This window comes from Tiliqua scincoides, chromosome 6 (genome assembly GCF_035046505.1).
Source record: "Tiliqua scincoides isolate rTilSci1 chromosome 6, rTilSci1.hap2, whole genome shotgun sequence".
NCBI classification, from domain to species: Eukaryota; Metazoa; Chordata; class Lepidosauria; order Squamata; family Scincidae; genus Tiliqua; species Tiliqua scincoides.
In genome coordinates, this window is record NC_089826.1 from 70,111,663 (window position 1) to 70,132,024 (window position 20,362).

The 20,362-nt window shown below is 40.3% G+C and overlaps 1 protein-coding gene across 6 annotated transcripts in view; it reads left to right on the forward strand.

Moving 5' to 3' along the window:
* ATP8A1 (ATPase phospholipid transporting 8A1) overlaps positions 1 to 20,362 on the forward strand; it is a 106,836-nt gene that overhangs the window by 55,465 nt on the left and 31,009 nt on the right. For 3 of the 6 annotated variants that reach the window (XM_066631770.1, XM_066631773.1, XM_066631771.1), the window contains exons 12-23: positions 1,776 to 1,903; positions 3,492 to 3,569; positions 4,254 to 4,342; positions 8,116 to 8,188; positions 9,242 to 9,347; positions 10,131 to 10,213; positions 10,339 to 10,388; positions 11,450 to 11,519; positions 12,398 to 12,482; positions 15,630 to 15,769; positions 17,324 to 17,462; positions 18,478 to 18,542. In XM_066631770.1, coding sequence (XP_066487867.1) covers positions 1,776 to 1,903; positions 3,492 to 3,569; positions 4,254 to 4,342; positions 8,116 to 8,188; positions 9,242 to 9,347; positions 10,131 to 10,213; positions 10,339 to 10,388; positions 11,450 to 11,519; positions 12,398 to 12,482; positions 15,630 to 15,769; positions 17,324 to 17,462; positions 18,478 to 18,542 — 1,106 coding nt within the window. Of the gene's footprint in view, positions 1 to 1,775; positions 1,904 to 3,491; positions 3,570 to 4,253; positions 4,343 to 6,427; positions 6,473 to 8,115; positions 8,189 to 9,241; positions 9,348 to 10,130; positions 10,214 to 10,338; positions 10,389 to 11,449; positions 11,520 to 12,397; positions 12,483 to 15,629; positions 15,770 to 17,323; positions 17,463 to 18,477; positions 18,570 to 20,362 lie in introns of all 6 variants that reach the window. The other 3 variants (XM_066631769.1, XM_066631768.1, XM_066631772.1) reach the window with 2 other exon arrangements.

The window sequence follows — 20,362 nt, forward strand, 5'->3', positions numbered from 1 at the left end:
ACCATCTTACCTGGTATAGATGTTAGGCTGGCTGGCCTATAGTTTCCCGGGTCCCCCCTCTTTCCCTTTTTAAAGATCGGCGTGACATTTGCTATCCTCCAATCCTCTGGCACCGTGGCTGTTTTGAGGGACAAGTTGCATATTTTAGTCAAGAGATCAGCAACTTCATTCTTCAATTCCTTAATAACTCTTGGGTGGATGCCATCAGGGCCCGGTGACTTATTGATCTTTAATTTATCAATGAGGGCTGAAACATCTGAATTATTTTAATTCATGTTGATTAATATCTATCAAAATATTTTGTCACTGACCAGTGGTGTGACTGGCAAGGGGTACAGTCTGCCCAGGGTACTATACTTGGGGGGGGGGGGTGACACCACGTGACCAAAAATCATGAAAATCACAGTTGTTAAGAATAAAATCATCATGTTATACCATTTGATGCGTAATTTACAGCAGAATCCAATGATCTGGATTCTGTCAAATATCTCAGTTCTATTAAAAGTTATGCCAAAAAACCAGAAAACAAAATACAACTGTCTTTCATAATAAAGATTTCCTTAACTCAAAATGAACCAATAATGAGACTGATTATTTGAAGAGCTAATGGCATGCTATTTTGACACAACATGGAACCAAGAAGGTGTTAGTAAGGTGACACCCTCTCTCTCCTACACAATTGTTAAAATGTCCAGGATCCCTAAAGTTGAAAGTTTGCCCACCCCTGCCTTATATCACTGATTTCTTGTACTAGCAATAGCTTTCAGTAGTTCATGGTTAAACAGTTAAGGACCCAATCCTATCTAATTTTCCAGTGCTGGTGCAGCCATACCTATGGGGCATGCACTGCATGCTGTGGTGGGAAGGCAGTCTCAAAGGCCTTCTCAAGATATGGGAACATTTGTTCCCTTACCTCAAGGCTGCATTGCGGCTGCACCACTGCTGGAAAGTTGGATAGGATTGGACCCGAAGTCAATACCAACCAGAATATAGTTAATGTAAGAAATTCTACAGCCAGCATAATAAAATCTCCTATCTGGTTTTTGGTCTCCTCACAACCTCAACCCAATTTGGAAATATTGTGTGTACCATTTTCACCAGGGAAATAACCTATTAGCACCCACCAAAAATATGGAATACAATGTATGATGCTTGCTTTTTGTGAGTGTATTTTATATAATTGTGAATAAACAGATTACTAAAAAAAATGAAAACAAGTTTATCTTAATGACAAGGAATATATGAGGATTTGCATCTGATAAGTTTCTTACAAAGCCAAAAGTGTTAGCTGTGTGTATTTGCATAGTACTTGTTATTCAAAGTTGTGCCTTCTCTAATGCTGATACAGTACTTAAACTTATGGAATGAAGTATTAAGGGTATTTTTGGGTTGTATTTGTAAAGATCTTTAGCATCTGTAGAAGACAGATACCCTTTTTCTTGTTATTCAAAGCATGACATGGATTAACTAATAATTTTTTCTGTGGTGTTAGGCTCTGCTTTTATTCTGGTCTTTTGTGCTGCTAATTTTATATTTTTATAATTTGATAATGTTTACCTTTTATAACTTTTATAGTTTGTGAGGTTTTTTGTATATATTGTTTTTTACATCTCCTCAGTCACCTTGGGCAGCCCCTTGTGGCAGAAAAAGGTAGAATAAAAACTGAATGAATGAAATAGCAGCTATTCACAGTATATTCAAACATTGTCTATTAGGTTCCCCAAAGTGTGTAACTCTGCCTTTTCATTCTCTCTCTCGCTCTCTTTTTTTAACAGATGGTGGAGCTACTAATTTTGGACTTAATTTCCTGACCTTTATAATTCTCTTCAATAATCTCATTCCAATCAGTTTGTTAGTCACACTAGAAGTGGTTAAATTTATCCAAGCATATTTCATAAATTGGGTAACTATGAAGCTTCTTGCATTCCTTTAACAAATTATATTAAGAATAAATGTTATAGCTGTCTTCTTGCACACTCTCGTTCGTCCAGTGCCACTGACAAAGATTGCCATGGTGTAGCTGGAAGAGGAGGTAGTGGCCATTGTTATCTGTCCCTGATATGTCTCCTTCCAAGAGAGCAATTGAGAAGAAGGTCATCATTGCCACTGCCGCCTCCTCTTCCCCTCTTCCACACACTATTTCTTCAATACAGTCTGAACTGGGAGAATCCTGATTAGAGGAACCTTCCCATTTCCAGGATCCTGCTAGTTAAGCCAGTTTGGCGGTGACAATGAAGAGGAAGCTTTAATACAGAATGGGACATGTGCCATAAAAAGGGGGGTGGAATAAGGTTCCTGTTGAGCTTTGGTCAAGCCTGCATACAACATATGGCATCTGTATGTCAGTCACAACATTGACCTAATTAAGACAATATAACAGACCAAAAATTTCTTGGATTTTACTATACTGAATTTTGAACAGGCAAATCCATGCACTTTCTCCTCCTTCCCTCTCAGGATCCATGAGTTCCACTGAGGTGATTGCATCAGGCAGCATTATGGCAGCAGTGCCCACCTATGTTGACCCCCCTCACCTCTGCTATTCTTCCTTCTGCTGCTCTTTGGATTGGAAAAGGAAGAGGGGAATGGTGTAGAAGAGGGGGTGTGGCAGGAAGCACCACACCACTTTACCCCTCTTCCTTTTTTCAATACAAGGAGCAGAGGCTAGTGCACATCATGGAATAAGGAGGGACAGCATTTGTCATGCTGCCTCACCCAACAAGAGATCTTGAACCAGCCCTGTCCCTTGCACGCACCCCCGTATAAAAAACTTTCTGGTTTTTTAAATCATATTTTTGTGAGACAAAACTGGGGAACTGGTTTATGCAAACCCAGTAAACCAGAATATCAAACCATTGTTTTATCCTGGCTTGATATTTTAATGGGATTACTATCACAGGAAACTGTGGTTTGAGAAACCAGGAAATGTTTGATTCATCTGGATAAACAAGAAAAAGGGGAAAGGGAAGAGGAGCGTTTGTGGGCACTTTCACACTCCAACAGACTACGATTTGTTGGGTCACCACCACTGATAGTAAGGAGAAGGGGTAAAAATCTGCTTCAGATAATAATGTAAGATCTGTCATAAGGCCTTGCATTCAGACTACAGTATAACTAATTTCACATGCCTATGGGAACTCAGGGCTTGTGTTCATGAACAACAACTTCACCCTCCTCCCCCATTCCTCATCACAAAACTCTTTTGAAATTGAGAAGAGTTTCAAAAGTAGTATCTTTCAAATATGGAAATTCAGTGTAGCATTCAAAGGAAAACACTAAAAAGATTTAGGCAACTTTCCAAACAGCTGCTTTGTACGCACTCAAGGGCTTGGGCAAATCCAGTGGCCTTTTTTTTTTTCCCCAACTAAATGATATCAGAACATATGGAATTCCATATTGGAGCATTCTCATGAAAGTGACAGCAATTTCTCTAACAGCTTTATTGCTGGGCTATCAGCTGCTTTAAAAATCTGCCTTTTTTCTTTTTTTAGGATATTGACATGCTTTATGAACCTACAGGCACTGCTGCCATGGCTCGTACATCCAATCTCAATGAAGAACTTGGTCAGGTAAATTGTCTCCCATAGTTCCTTAGCATGTAAATTGTTTGCTGTTTTGAGATTATAGAGGTTTTTCTGTAGCTATAAAATGTTTTATATAATAAACTAAATGGCCCTTTTATTGAAAATAATATACAGGTGGGCCCTTGGAATCCATGTGGGTTCTGTTCCTGGACCCCCCCCCCCTCCACCGCAGACCAAAACCCGCAGAAAATGGAATCAGTGGATTCTAGTTCACAAAGGCTGCCCATGGCCTTTGTAAGCCTCAGTAGGCAACCTGGAGGAGTTTAAAGGCAACTTGTGGCTGTCACCAAAAACCAGAAGTTGCCTTTAAACTCCTCCGTATGGCATTTTGTGGCCTGCAGTGGCCGTGAGGGATCGTTTAATTCATTAGACTTGTAATTGCAGGCAATAAAGCTCCTGCAACTTTAATGTTACAGATAAAATAAAAACGTCACAATGAATGGTTCTATGAATTTTTCAAGTCTTAGGAAGTTTATTTATAAAATCAGTAAAATGTAATGGTCTAACACTCAGTGAAAATATTTTTCTTGTTTAGGGTGTCAAATATGTTGAAAATGCTAAATTTATACAACCTGATAAAGCATGTACTGCTTTTACTGGTTCAAATAGCTAAAATAATATAAATGTATACTTAATGAATAATATTAATGAGCTTTAACATTCATTTAGGTCAAATACATATTTTCTGACAAAACCGGTACCCTGACATGCAATGTAATGCAATTTAAGAAGTGTACTATAGCAGGAATAGCCTATGGGTAAGTTTTTTCCTTAAATAATTGTTCGCTTTAAACTTTTTGGTTTTTGGATGAAACCAAGTTTGTTTTTGTTTTAATTATCTTATGTTTGGGATTTGCAATAAAGTCAGAACCTTAACCATCAATTCACATTGGAGCATCCCTTTCCTAATTAAAGTCAAGATCCTAATAACTAAAAATTTGTAGTGTGTCCAGCATGTACCACTTCACTGTTTCTTAAACCAGTTAAAAAATACATTCATCTTTTTGCATAACAACATATGTCTTGTTTGGTCAGATGTGATGTTGCATGTAGACACCAGTTAGTAAATTTAAATTGAGGCTTGAATTGGGTAATAGCCTGAGATGCTTCGTAGTAACTATAAAACTAATAAGTGTCTTTAAATGTCCTGGTTTGGAAAATTAATATTATAAAGAATTCTCCTAATTTTAATGGATAATCTTTAATATGAACTATTGTGTTTGATAAATTTAACAGACCTCAGTTTAACAAGCTTGGGAAATAATGGACATTGTCTTCTAGTCAGTGTGTTGCATTGCATCATATGTGTGTGTGCATGGTTATGAATGCATTTTAATTTAAATGGGCATTAACAAATAGTCCCATTTGTCAACCCTGACCCAATCTTCCCTACTTATTTTCCGCATCTTTGTTAGAGTAATTCCCACTGGACCTTCCAGTGGTAAACCTTCCAAGGCTAAACTATCTGTTTCCAGTCTCCCTGCCTCTTCTCTCTCTCCCCTCATCTTTTTTTCTTGTTCCTCTTCACCTTCCGCACAGTAAGCTTTCCAAGGCACTTCAAATTAATTATCCTTCTAACTGTGAAAATAAAATTCTCTCTACCTGATCCCACCTTGTTTCTAGGTGGGAAATATCCCTTCCAAGTACTATGAACCCCCCCCCCCGACTCACAGACTCCCCAGAAAGTGAAGCATTGGGGGGCTTCTTGTCCCCTCTGAGGGGTTTGTTTTTGAAATTTTCTAATTTGTGCAAACTTCTGAGTTTGCGGAAGCCTTGCCTGTTTTGTAGGATCGTCTTTGCTCAGGATAAGGGCTTCAAAATAGAAGGTGACTATACTAGATTTCAAAGCTGAATTGCAAAGTGAGTCTACAGGCATTCCTTGACAGCTTCCTTCTTCTTTGTATCAATAGTATTCATTCTGTATCAATCTGTCAAGGGTATTTTCTGTCTCTCTTTATGCCTGTGCTCATTTCAAATAACATTATATGATTCTTCTCTGAGTAAAACTATGCATAGTATTATACTTGCCCAGCAGGAGCATTTAAAATTAAATTTAACAATTTTGAAATACTTCTATTATTAAGAGCAGCCATGATTTAATTTTCTTTTATTGTGTGCATGAGAGAGAGATCAGTTGTTTGAATGTCATTTATTTACAATCATTAATTATAAATGGAGAGAAACATTTAATAGGTCAGTGATTAATAATTTCATTGTCTATGGATGTTGTGGATTCTGGATTCCTCTTTTTAAGAAGTCAGCAAATAGTCTTTCTTACAGTGGTACTGCAAAACCATGCCATTTGCAGGGCACTTGGTGGTGCTCTGGAACCCACTTCTGGGTCACTTTGGGGTGGGGGTCACACAAACCAGAAGTGGCTTCTGGAGTGCCATTAAATACCCTTCAGCCCTGCAAATGACATGGTTTTGTAGCACTATCGTAACAAAGACTATTTGCTGACTTATATTGACTTTTTAAAAACACTTTTAAAAGAGGAACCCAGGCTCCTTGGATCTCGGTATCCTTGGAGGCACTAGAACCAAACCCCCTTAGATATGGAGGGCCAACTGTACCATGGAAAAATTGATAGAGTAATTTTTTTCTCTCATAATGCTAAAACTCAGGGTCATCTGGTGAAGTTAATTGGCAGAATAAGCAGGACAGACAAACCAGACGCTGTCAGTAGGTTTAACACAGTTTGATTCAAACTACAATCCTTCATTTTGCATTCTGTGTTCATTTGGCAACAACCTTTTTCATGTCTTTCATTTAAATTCTTCTTCATGTGCCATCTAAACTTTAGCTTGAGCTATTTTCCTGTACCTCTGTTGCTTTCCATACAGCCATTCTCCTGAATCTGAGGATTATGGCTATTCTTCAGATGATTGGTAAGCACTAACCTTCATATGTAATAATAGCTATTTTTGTTTAAATTGCATGATTATGCATCATTTATTATTATTAACCATAATAATAGTTTTTTAGTTGCATGGTTGCAATTGAAAGAGAACATCAAAGGAATGGCTTTAGGTGTCCATAAAGAGCTCCTAATGAGCAGATCCTAATGCAGTGTGAATGTTTGTCAGGAGCCATAGATGTCTGCTGTTGCAGGAAGATGTTGTGGAAACTTTGCTGAGCACATGGGTAATTAGAATGTGACTAAAAAATTTTTTTCCAAACTTGTTTAGCTTTTGGATATATTTATATTCAGTCATCATTTGGTACTCAAATGTAAATGCAGTTAGCCTGACATTGTAATACCCTTATTCACAAAAACATTTGTTGTTTATGTAGTGCCATCAGTGTACATGGCACTTTACATAAAAAAAAGAAGAAAAAACCATATTGGTGCCCTAAGGAGCTAACAGTCTAGGCACAAGGAAGACAACAGAAGTAGGGAAGGGGGACAGAAGCAGAGATAAACAAAGGAAACATATCCAATTGTATTGCACATACTTTAATTGCAACAGGAATAGGGGACTAAGACATGATAAAAAAGCTGAGTTTTCAGAAGGGATCTAAAAGTTGTGAATGAGGGAACATCCTGTAGCTATTCTGGGAAGTTCCAGGTGTAAGTGGCAAGCAAGAGAGAAAAGGTGGAGTCAATCGGGAAAGCAGACACCTTCAAATAGTTGAAGGTGGTGGAGTTGGAAGAGTGAATGTCTTAGACAGGAGATAAAAATCTACATTACAACAAAGCTATATGTGTGCATGGATGGTGAAAACCAAGATGAGGTTGACTTGTGGTTGCTCATTCACAAAGTTATCAAGTGATGTCATAATCATCAGGTGTCTTATGCACATATTTTGGCTGGTATTTGGAGGTGTGGCATAGAATTCCTAGAAATACTTTTCAATATTGAATTGAAATCTTTCCTGTAACATGTATATTATTCTGTGGACGTTTGTAGGGCTATATCAGTAAGCATTCAAATGAAGAATACTTCATATGTATCTACAGATCCTGCATCCGCCGATGTGGGGGCGCCTGCCCCCCATGCTTTCAGAGGTTCTTCTGAGCCCCGCAGAGGCCACACATCCACCCGCGAACTCTGCAGGGCTCACCAGGACTGTTGGAAGCAAGGGAAAAGCTTCTGAGAGCTTCCCCGGCCCTCATAATGACTTTTTAAAGGCATAAAAAGTCACTTCTGGTTTTGCCAGAAAACTAGAAGTGACTTTTTTTGCTTCCAACAGTCATTCTGAGCCCTGCAAAGGCTGTGGGTGGATATGCACAGTTTCTGTGGGGCTCAGAAAAGCAAAGCTTCCCTTGCCCCTGGAGGTCAGGGCTATCCCCAGTATCCACAGTTTCAGGTAACCACAGGGGTTCCAGAACAGAACCCCCTAATCATGTCTAATTACCATTTTGGGATACCTTAAATACAGAATTGAGTTGCATTTTGTATTTTGTTAATCAAGTAGTTAGAAGTTAATAAAGTAGTTAGAAGTACTTGCTGTATAGTGTGTGAGTCTGTTGCAATAGACGTTAAATGTGTATTATACTTCTTCTACTTCCAATTTGTTTCTTTTTTAGGCAGTCTTCACAAGCTAGAGAAGAAAAAATCTTTAGCGATTCCTCATTATTGGAAAACCTTCAAAACAAACATGTAAGATATATCTCCACCCTGTAGCATGCAGACTTGCTGCCTGCACTTTGCATTCTTCAGATAAGCAAGAAACACCCATGCTTCATTTGCTGTTAATGGAAAGAAAAGATAATGGGCATGGGGGGGGGGGCTGTTGCAGACTGCTATTATATAGAGTTCCCCCATATCCCCTGTTTCCCTATCTATGGGGGGGGGGAGAACAGAACCCTCTCTGATCTGGGGACACATGTAGCCTGATGCCTGGAACTGCAAAAGCATATGCACCAAGGTGACAGGTAGACAACCAAGTATTTGCCATGTGCTGCTAATACCCTAGGTCAGTGGTGTTCAGCTAATCAAGAGCTGGAACCCACCTTCAAATCCCAACCTGCAGTATGGGACCCACCTTCAAAAACCCAGCAGGCAAGGATGGTCAGTGAGTGACCATGGTGAGTGATCATGGTTCCTCTTCTTTTCCAGCGTGCTGGTGGCAAATTAGTGAGCACTGTTACCACGTCATTTTCCCCATTCTTTCCCTTTAGGCCAAATGGAAGGAGAAGTGAGGCAAAGAGTGATATGACAACAGAATGCACTCAATTTTGAAAAGTAGAGGGAGAAAAAGAGGAAGTGAGGTGAGGCACAACATTGAGGAGAGAGGGAACTGCAGGAGGGGACAGTAGGCAGATGGGTGGGAAACTGAGAGACATATTGAACATTGGGGACCCACCTAAAGCAGACCCTCCAAAGCCAAAATCTCCAGTTGAATTTACTTAATCAACTGTAAATCAACCCTAGCCATGGCTACTGTTCAAACTGTGGAAATGGAAGCTTCAGAACAAAGTGATGGTGGCAGCACTGCAGCAACCTGAGAACCTGATGCTTCTAGGTCCTGTCCCACCTGTTGAAGACCTCTGCCCTCCGAGGGCTTGCTAAAAGTAGAAGCATCCTTGATTTCAGTAAAATCTAATATTTTAATATACTATCAATATTTCTGCTCTTCTGATCTAGATATATATGCCAAAAATCTTTAATGTTGGAATGGAGCATAATTCATTTTACTGTTCTTTGTTGTAGCCCACTGCTCCTATAATTTGTGAGTTTCTGACTATGATGGCTGTGTGCCATACAGCAGTTCCAGAAAGAGAGGGTGATAAGATAATTTATCAAGCAGCATCTCCAGGTGAGGGTTATATATACATTGAAATCTGTAAAAATTTTATGTTCTTGTTGGTAGATTGACCAATGCAGGACTGATATGTATCTTAAGACCTTATTTTTGAAAGTTATGATATTTTTTTAAGATGGCAAAATGTTACTGAAGTTATATGTAAGATATGGGCACTAGTTTTAGGAGGGAGAAAAAGAAAGCAGCGCATATATTCATCATTAGGAATGTGCATTTGTTTTGAAAAGAATGAAAAATTGAACTCAGTCAGGCCCATTTAGTTCCATTTTTCTTTATACTGAAACAAATACTCTTGTAGTGCATGGGTGCAACTGAGATTTAGAAACTTGCTTTATATTTTTGAGCACAAGGGTCTTCTGCCAGTAAAAGCAACTCTCTGCTGCCACATCCTGAACAGGCACCTTTTACTTTTTCCACAATGTCCCATATGCAGCATTTTTCAGAAACACTATAAGGGGTTGGGGGAATGGGAGTAATCAGTGGAGGTGGCCGTTTTATTTTATTTGTATCTCACTGTGTCCTGAAAGAAGTGCAGGAAGAGGCTGCAAAAGATTAACTATGAGTATTAAGGGCATGCACTTAAAACAAAATTAAACAGGTTTGAAATGTACAAACTTGTTTGTCCTTTTAACTTTGAGGCATATACAGAGAGTCGTGGTAGTCCTGGCACAATGGGCAGCTCAGGATTGGGCTGTAAGTCACCAAAGTGAAGAGTTTTGATTTTGACGTTTCACATATCTGTTTGTCATTGAAATAACAGAAAATGACTTATTGCAGATGAAGGAGCCTTGGTTAGAGCTGCTAGACATCTTCATTTTGTTTTCACTGGAAGAACACCAGACTCAGTAATTATAGAATCTGTAAGTACATTTAAAATAGTAGTACGTGAACTGGTTGTTGTCACAAATACATTACCATAATATTGAAACTGTTTTGAAACTTTTTCTAAAAGAATACATTAATCAAGATCTCACTTATTTTCCAGCTTGGACAGGAAGAAAGATACAAATTGCTAAATGTGTTAGAATTTACAAGGTAATTAAAAACAAAAGTTTCTGTATAGTTTGATGTGAATTTTAAAAAAACTATTTTCTTGGTAAACTTTTCTCCTTCATGTAAGTTACGACCCAATCCTACATGGACCTGGCAATAGCGGCATGCCTCTTCTGCTAGCATTGACCGCTGTAAAGCAATCAGAACCAGTTGTAAAAGGTGTCCGGAAGCACTCAAAAACACACGGTTTTTGCTCCAGCTGGAGCACAGCTGGAGCCTTTCTGTGAACTCCAGAGCAACCGGATACCATTGACAACAGAGGTGGGGAGGTATGGAGGGCGTGTATTGGGACTGGGAAGAGGGTGGGTTTAGCAGCAGTAGATGATAAATCCTGATCCCTTTCCTGGCCCCAATCCCATGGTGTTGGTCTATACAGACATGCGCCAGCTATTTAGCTAGTGGTGGTCCAAGGAGCAGCCCCCATGCTGCAGAGGCTTACCCAGAGGCAATTTTCCCTTACCCAGATGAAACATCCACAACTGCCCCCCAGCTGGATTCAGGGGTAGCCACTGAATTGGTGGGGAAGGGGTGGAGAATAGGATTGGGCTCTTAATGTCTCAGAATATGTGCTTTTAATCAATAGTTTCCTTTGTTCAAGTTTTTAAGCACAATAATGTGAAGAAAAATTAGCATACTCTGACCAATACAATACTGTTATGTTGGTGTCAAAATGGAGGTGGTGGGGGATTAGTCGTCTTCTTTTCTCTGAAGTACTTCTCTCCAGTAAAAATTTCCTTATTTTAAGGAATGCCTGGATCAATCATGTCACATATTTTCCATAAAATCTAGGTTTCTTCCATAAAGGTATCGATCATGTAATTAACAGTACAAGCCTATGCATGTTCAGTCAAAAGTTTCCTGTTCAGTGGGGCTTATTCCTTAGTAAATGGGCATAGAATTGCACTCCTATTCTGCATTCTGGTGATGCTTACTTGGCAAGAGTCCCTATTAGTTTAAGAGTACTTACTTTCAAGTTAACAGACAGAGGATTGCAATGTACTTTGCTCAAAAGCTGTTTGTAATAAAACATACTTCTCTTTCAGTTCTAGGAAAAGAATGTCTGTGATTGTCCGCACACCTACTGGAAAATTAAGAATCTACTGCAAAGGAGCTGTAAGTTGTTAGTGTGTTTTTTAATGGAAATGTCTGTGTATTAATTCTTATCAGTCATAGGTTGTAATGAAGTGTGCTATACAGGGGAGATGTCTCATGTTGGGTCTTGTGAGGAACGGGCTCACAGTGCATATTAGGGCCCACAAGAGAACAGAAAGCCTCAGGAAGCTGCTACACAAATTGTAGCAGCATTTAGTAAAAAAAAATGCAGTAGTTGCATAGTGACTCCATATTTTCTTCTATATGCCACTCATAGTCCAATCCTGTCCTTTTCCCCCGCCCCCTCTAGTGCAACTGCATCAAAATCAGGTATGTTGTACCCCTACATAAATGGTGGATCTCCTCAGACCTGCAATTTTGCCAGCACAAGTTCAGGGACAGAAGGAGAGCAGGGAGGCAGCGGAATAGGGGGATAGGATCCAGTATGCACCACTGCCACCAAATCCATCCCCTCCCACATCCTCACTGCCCCCATTATGCCCTCCCACTTTCCCCACCAATTTTTCAAGGTAATTTCCTAATGATGTACTCACATTACAGGTCATATGGATCAGTTGCGCATCAAATATGCAACTGAACCATCGTTCAGTAAATACTATAAGGCTTACATGTTTATCAGGTGTTCAGTTAGCCTGTGTGTTTGTGCTAGTGCATACGAGGCTGCTTTAGAATTTGTTGAAGATGATCAGAAGTTCACCTTTCATTTTCTCCTTTTGAGGAAAAAAAACTTTATGCTACTTGAAGTTAAAATTTATTACAATTCTGTAATTCACAATAGAAATTCAGTTCTGTAGTGTGGAAATATAGTCTTTCCTGACTCTTTTTTTTCTGTGCTGTATAAAATAAACCTTCCTTCAGTATGTCACATGTTGTTACAGGACACAGTAATTTATGACCGGCTGGCTGAAAATTCAAAATATAAGGAAATTACTTTAAAACACTTAGAGTTATTTGCTACAGAAGGTGAGTGTTATTGTTAAATGTAATAATAAACTGTAAATGAAATCATTTAATTGATAATACTACAGAAAATTTGTAGAAATTGGAGTTTATTTAAGTACCACACTTTTTCAATATAGTTAGTATAGTGTGATGTCCCTGATCTCTAAGAGCTACTTCGTGTGTTTACATTACTTGCTTTATCTCCTAGCAGAAGAGGGCATTTGTAGACAGATTGCTTCCCTCACCTGCCCAATCAGTCTAGGCTGTGCAAATGAAGCCCCTTGGGAAGACCTATTCCCCCAGTTTGGTTTATAAGCTTAAGGAACTTACAGTACAAACCTATGCACTTCTACCCTAAAGTGAGCCCCATTAAATTTAAAGGAACTTACTTTCAGGTGTGTATAAGATTACAGCCTCACAGCCCAGCGGAGCTACCGCAGCATCAAAAATGGCTGCCGCAGCATCCTGAGCGTAACCGGCTAGCCACTGGCAGCTCCTCGGGAGAAGGGGACTTTCATCCCCTTCCCCAGGTAAAGGAAGTAGCCATGCAGTGGGGCTACTTGATTCTACAGCAAGCTTTGGGTCACTGTAAAATCAAGATCCTCTGTGTCAGACAGTGGACTCAACATGGAACCTCAGGATCCGGTGAAGCGCCTTCCTCCCACCCCAGTCCCTTCCCCCAGCACACCTTCTCCCCTTCAATCTCCACCTCCCTCCATCCCAGAACGCATCCTCCTTGCCTCCCCCACACCTCCACTCAGCTCTCTGCCACCTGGCGGTCCACACGACCACCGCACCATGGTGATCCACTATTGCTAGCCGGCTAGCACTGGTGCTGGACCAGCGCTGAGGGACATGAATGTGGTTTACAGCACATTTGCAACCCTCACCACCAGCAGTGCAAACTCAGGATTGCACTTTGAGTCTCTAATGACAGCTAGCTAATGTGTTGGTGATTTTGTAACTGTCAAAGTTTCTTAGGCCAACTGGTAATTTAATCAGATGAACTAGTGTAGTTGAAGCATTGAGAGCCTCTGTGGCAGTGTAAATGAAGATTGCTCCATTCTCTCAGATGGGAAAAATGCTATCCACTGTGAAGAGAGCTCTTTTTTTCCCAAGTTCAGTGTTGCTGTCTCTTGCAGTGGAGGAGGGCATCCTTGAACTCTGAGCCAAGAATATGATAGCAAAAACACGTCATCTACCAGAGAGGAAACGGGTCTCTTGCTCACTTGAGAGAGTCAGGCATGCTCTTCATCTAGGCCCACACACTCCTGAAGTCCATCATGGAAGAAAACCTAAGGGAAGATGAAATTGTACCTATGTCCTCCAGCTCACTGAGTTGTCATAATTTGGATCAAGGGGAATGGAGCTTCTTCACAGAAACCTGCCGGCAGATCATGTACCATTTCAGGATTCCAACTGTGTACTTGTTCGTTGCCCTAGTGAACAACAAGCTTTCCAAATAAGTCACCAGGTTAAGACACCAGAGAGTGGTTTCCTCTTTCCTAAAAAAGACGTACCCACGTTGTCACAGCTTTTGGAGATCCCTTCCAAGGATGCCCTCTTCCATTGGGAGAGAAAGGAACATTGAATTTACTATGATATGCTCTTTATTTGCAGTAGACTTGTAGCATCCTACCCATCCAAGAGGATGGAACATTCTTCACTTCATTTAGATACATAAGCTCTCAGTGCTTTGACTATGCAAATTCATCCTATTATGTTACCAGTTGACCCTCATTACTACCTCTAAGAGAGTTGATCATTAGAAAACCACCAACATGTTAGTTTTCATCAGAGGCTAACAGTGCAATCTTATGCATGTCTACTCAGAAGTTATTCAACAGGACTTACTTGCAGGAAAATGTGAATAGGATTGTAGCAATGGTTTCTTAAACTTATGAACCAAATTGAGGGAAGTCCTCCCAAGAGACTTAAGATCTGCTTTATTTGCATTACCCTGTCTGATTGGAGCAATTGGCAGAAGCAACCCATGCAAGGATGTGATCCATCCACTCTGAAAGAACAACTTATTGTGGTAAGATCCAGTTTACTTTTTCTACACTTATATGATGTGTAAAATGAACCCATTGAGAAGCATTGTCTTACAGTTGTTATGTGATGACATTAAAATTCTATCTGCAATATATTACACATATGACTAGATCAGGTGTGTCCAAACTTTTTGGCAGGAGGGCCACATCATCTCTCTGACACTGTGTTTGGGCACCCCTGGACTAGATCACAGATAGGTTTCTGTTCCCTGGCAGAGGTAGGTGGCATTCCCAACTATAAGGGAAAGCCGTTGTGCTAGCACGAGGTAGGGTTCATTGGTTAACACAGTCTCCTCCATGCGGAGGACTGACAGTTTGCCCCAGCCCAGCCTTACCTCATTAGGTGAAAGGATGTCATCTTTCTTCGCCCAGATGCTTATTATTATTATTATTCTCCTCTAACCTCTCCAGATTTTAGAATAGTACCTAGACTGTGACTCCCCAGGGCGACCACACCAGTGGGAGAGAGTTGAGGTCACACCTAGGCACATTTCTGAGATGATTGCCTTGAAGCCGCAATGCCCAAATCTGTCAGGGGCAGCAGAAGTCAGTGAGGCTCACATTGACTTTGCTGATCCTTGCAGCGGTAGTGGATAGCTCCAGGGAGCTGACAAGCCTTCCACTCTTTCCCAGTCCCTCCCACCCCTCCTGGGAGAGATAAGGCAGACTTGTTCTGAGCGTCCAAAGGATTGCCTAACAGTCATTCCCAACTGCCAGAGTTCCAGTGAGTCTGCAAAGGCCAGCAGACACCATTTTGATGCTCCTCACATGTGCAGAGCTTGCTTTCTCACTGCATCAGAGGGTTGAGCAAAGCGCACCCTTCAGCTGAGGAGAAGTCAACCTCTGAGTTGTAGGCAAGGGAGGGATGTTCCAAGGGAGAAGAGAGTGTGTTCGCCCCAGGAGCGTGATCTCAGGTACTTTCCAGAATTAAAGCCATGGTGCTTTAGTGGCTTTTTTTGTATATTGGGAAAACATTTATTTGTCCATGTTCTAAGTCCTACTACACGTTCAGAGACCAAAAAATGTTTTGCTGGTGGAAGTTACTGTACAATATTTTGAAAATTATAAAGGTATGAATAATGATTGAACACTGTATGACCATTTATTCCCTCAGGCTTGAGAACACTTTGTTTTGCTGTTGCTGAGATTTCAGAAAGTGATTATCAAGAGTGGCTAAATGTCTATCAAAGAGCTGCAACATCTGTACAAAACAGAGCCCTAAAACTTGAAGAAAGTTATGAATTAATTGAAAAAGTAGGTGATGTGTGTTGCATTAACATGAATTTTTTATGTGGAATGTTGTGAATCTTTATTTGAAGTTTTAGTCTGTTTATGCTGATAAAGTAGGTAACATTCCATACGTTTACTATCACAATTTATATTTATTAATTTATTTGCCATATTTCTGTACTGCTCTTCTCCCCCAGAGGGGACCCAAATTTATCGGTTTTAAAGAAGTGAGGTCAGCTTGGCTAAAGCATTCTAATTTTATCTTAGAAAGCAGCACAAAAAATGCCAAAATGTTGATTTGCCACAAATTTCAAACTGAAAAATAATCTTGCATGCAGTGAAATACAGCTGATATTGTTTCATGATGTAACACTACATCAATTGCTATCAAATAATTACATCTTGTCAAAGTACGAACCTTTGCTCATGACATCTCTGGCCTGTGTTCTAAACACTTTTGTATGCTCTGGGCCTGGGTACTTGGTGGTTTTGACCTTGGTCTTCAGCTGCACATGTACTACAAACTGTGCCCTTTCCATATTCCTTGTCCAAGTTCTCAAATAGATCATTGCTAGAGCCAGGCCTAATGCCTGGTTGTTTGATTTGTATATTGTATATAATCGTATACAAATTGTCTTTAGGGAAAGGTAAAAAGTTTCCCTCAGGTAGGAGGTAAGAGAGTAAGAGGATTAATGTTTGGCTAGAATGTTTGGCTTGCTTCAGGAATTATGACAGGGCCAGATAGTACTCTTCCGCCTTGTCACGTTAACCATTACTACAGAAAAAAAATAAATGCAAGTACTAAACTATCTGGCACTGAAGACTTTCCAACTTTTCCAAAAGCTTTCCAAATTAGGCATATGATTTATATATTCAGTCCAAAAGTAAGCGAACTTGGTTGGAATTAAGTGCCACAGAAATATATGGAACTTATTTCCAAATAAATGAGTGTTTAAGGTTAATTTTCTTAATCTCGATCCTAAATATTATTTCGAGAAGCCCAATCCTTATCCCTCACCTGCCTGTTCAATGCAGCCACACTGATGGAGTGCAGGCACTCTTATGGTGGTGGAGGGGACACCAGATAAGCAAAAAATATTTTTTACTTCCCCATAAGCCACTTGGCCTCTAATGGGTCTCCTCAGACCTATGCCATCTATTTAGCTGGTGTAAGTCCAAGGAGCATCAGGGGGCGTGTCAGGCAGGGAAAAGGGGGATAGGAATTTGGGATGTGCAGCTGTCATCAAGTTGCAACCTCTCCTGCCCTCAAGCTGCACCAATCCTCCCTGTTCCCTGCCCTGAACCATCCTTGCCACAACCTTACCTGCTCTGGTGCAACTTGGGTGAGCGTTTGGCATGCATGCAGGGCCTCTGGCTGTTTGTGCCAGCAGTTCTGCAACTCACAACAGTGACTTGCCTTTTGTAGTGCTACACCATGAATTGTGATCCAGTGCCATAAGATTCATTTTCATAAGTCCCTCAATAAGATTGGAGGATTCGTCACAAAATTCAGTAGCTTATTTGGAATTTTTTTAAAAATTATTTTAACCTGTAATTCTTGGATATGTTCTTTTCAAGAATCTTCAGTTACTTGGAGCTACAGCCATAGAAGATAAGTTACAAGACCAAGTGCCTGAAACAATAGAAACGCTAATGAAAGCGGATATCAAAATCTGGATTCTTACTGGGGATAAGCAAGAGACTGCTATTAACATCGGTAATATGTTAGGTTCGCATGCAACATTTAAAAAAAATATCTAAATGATAGTGGGGAAAAAATGAAAAAGTTGCATTTTATCTTTGGAAACAAGTAAGTGGTGCTTTGGATGTTCATTTTTCTGACCAAAGGTCAGACCAGATGCAATGCTAAAATGTTAGGGCTTTCACCTTTTAAAAAATAGCAACTGCAGGAAGAACCAATCAGAATTGGGATCACAGTGCTTGGGGTATTTATTCCCTGGTAGAGGAAAGGGGGCATTCCTTACAGAATCCTCTTCCATTTGTCCTGGAAAAAATAACATCTTAGAGAGAAGTGTTGACATCACAGTGTAGAATGGTTAGTTCCCATCCCTGTCACCATGGTCCTGATCCTTATTCTCCACCTTCACAGCTGCTGCTGTAATTTTTTTATGCTTAAAGCCCAACAATACACTTCCTTAATGTGTGGTTTGACCCTTGCATGGTGCCAGGGGATGCAGTTGTCCCATCCTGGAAAAATTCTTTTGTCACATCTTTGAGCTTTTTGTTCCAGAAAACTACCATATTGAAGAAGCTGAGAGGCTTAGGTTGCGTGACACTTTGAGAAGCTGAGTAGCTACTTCTCGTAGTATCCAAGCAAGTTGGTCTTCCCTGTAGACAAGAGGAAGTACTTTCCTGAATGCAACAACTACGTCCCCTACTCTTTAGAAAATGTGAATTTACAGATAATTTAAAATGTGCCTTCATTTTTATTTTACTTGGAAAACATGGTCCCTGACATTGCTGACAACAGTCGCTGGATTTAGACATTAGGGAAAAACTGTTCTGAAGTGGAGTAAGTTTGGTATTGAATCAGAAATGTAGGGCCTTTCTGCATAATAAATGAAAGCATGTCACAGGTGCATTTTAGCCATTGCACAATATTCTTGTAGCTGATGTTGAGTAACATATGACACCACTGAAGATTTGTATTTTCATAAATTGCAGTTATGATATTGAATAATCTTAACATGAAGTAAATTTTTATCTATTAGGGCATTCTTGTAAACTTTTGAGAAAGAACATGGGGCTAATTCTCTTAAATGAAGGCTCTCTTGATGTAAGTATAACTAAAATTTCTTGCAATGTCTATAAACCATCATTTGTAATGCAGAGATCTCTTGGGAAACATCTGGAAGAATTAATATGCATTACCTGTTTGGAATAAGTTGTTCAAGAAATCTATAACTGAAATGCATTATTTTCTCATTTGGTCTAAGTATGTTATCTCCACTTCCTCTTCTGGGGGGAATGTGCTCTACCTTCAGGAGGTTTGCGGAGGGCACTGACATATCCCTTCAGACACCAGGGTGCACTTCCAATAACTTTGTTTGGTCCAACAATAGATGTTCATAAATAGGAAAGGGGAAGTGTCACCTACGTAGATTTCACCCTTTCATACTGTCCATCTCTATGGGTCTTTGGGGACCTGTTAGGTGGCGGATCATCTCCTATAGTGCAGCCCAGGATATGGTCCTTGCAGATGTCGTAGGTCCCAAGTCACCTATTGGCCCATTATGATTTTCAGGTCCCTGTCTGTGATCAACTCCTAGTCTCTGAAAATGCTGCCCCTACCTCTCCCCGGGGTGGGTACAGATCTAGACAAGCTACCTCCTCCTATTTCCCTGCCTTCTCACCAAGTGTCTGTAGCCAGTTTGCCTTATACTTACCCACTTCTCTCCTCTCTCTTTTTCCCTCCCCCACTCTTCTTGTGCCAGGTCTGTCACATCTCCTCTTATCTGTTTCCTCCTTTTCTTTTCCATGCCCATCCTTCTACATGAGGCTTTGGCCTCATCTTCCATCTTATCCTCCTCCTGATTCTAAGGAGTGGGTTCCCCTTCACTATCCCTTGTCTCGGCTCCTGATGTTGCCTCTGTTCTCACTTCGATCCTTGCTGCTGTACTCTTTTCACTTAGCTTGGTTCCCTGTTCGTTTTTTTCACCTTTCTACTCAACTCTCACCTCCTTCTCTGCTTTCTCCCCCTCCCTGAGTTGTGTTAAAGCCCTTTTTAAGAATCAGCCATACTCTGGCCAGAAGCTGCACATCCACCCTCCCATGCATCAGTTAGAGTAGCCATCAGCCAATGACATCTGCTATTGCTATGTTATCAGTTGATTGGCAGGGCTGTGTCTTTTTCCTGCCTCCTTGTTGCATCCCACCAGGGCTTACATTATATTTCTGCAAATTATGCACCAGTCATATTAACAATAAAATAGTATGAAACACAAAACAGGAAGCCCACGAGCATCTAGTAAACAAGTGACAGAGTACCAGTATGTGATTTCTTTTAAGAAATGAGGGAGTTGCATCATATCACAACTTCAGCAAAGGCACCCAAATATTTCCTAGTTTGGAACTGGGACTACATGTGGCTGAACCTTTATGTGGCCACCGGAGGGCACTATGTCCTCTAAAGTCTAAACAATCAGCCTGAAACTTCACTGCCGTATGAAAATAACAAATCTTAGATTATATAAAAATTAATACAATTTTTAAAACTGTTAATACCATCAGCAATATCAGAATAATAATATTAGCCTGCCTTACTGTTATGTTCTGAGCCCTCATCAAAAAGCCTTATACCTGTATTGTTTGGCAATTGGTGGATAGGTGACTATTTGCCATCATGCTATGGCTTGACTGCTTCCCTGGACTAACGTGTCAGTTCCCCCCCCCCCCCGCCATGGCTCAACAGTGCGTGTTGGGTTTATGCTCTGTTCCAATGTTTTCTTTATTAATGTTTTAATGTTTGTTAAAATGAATGTTTTAATGGCTTCTTATGTTTTTCTTCCTCTTTCTTACCTCTCTAATGGTTATGATGCGTTGTACATTTATTATGGAGATCTATAAGTCACCTTGGGCATCTGCTGCGGAATGGGA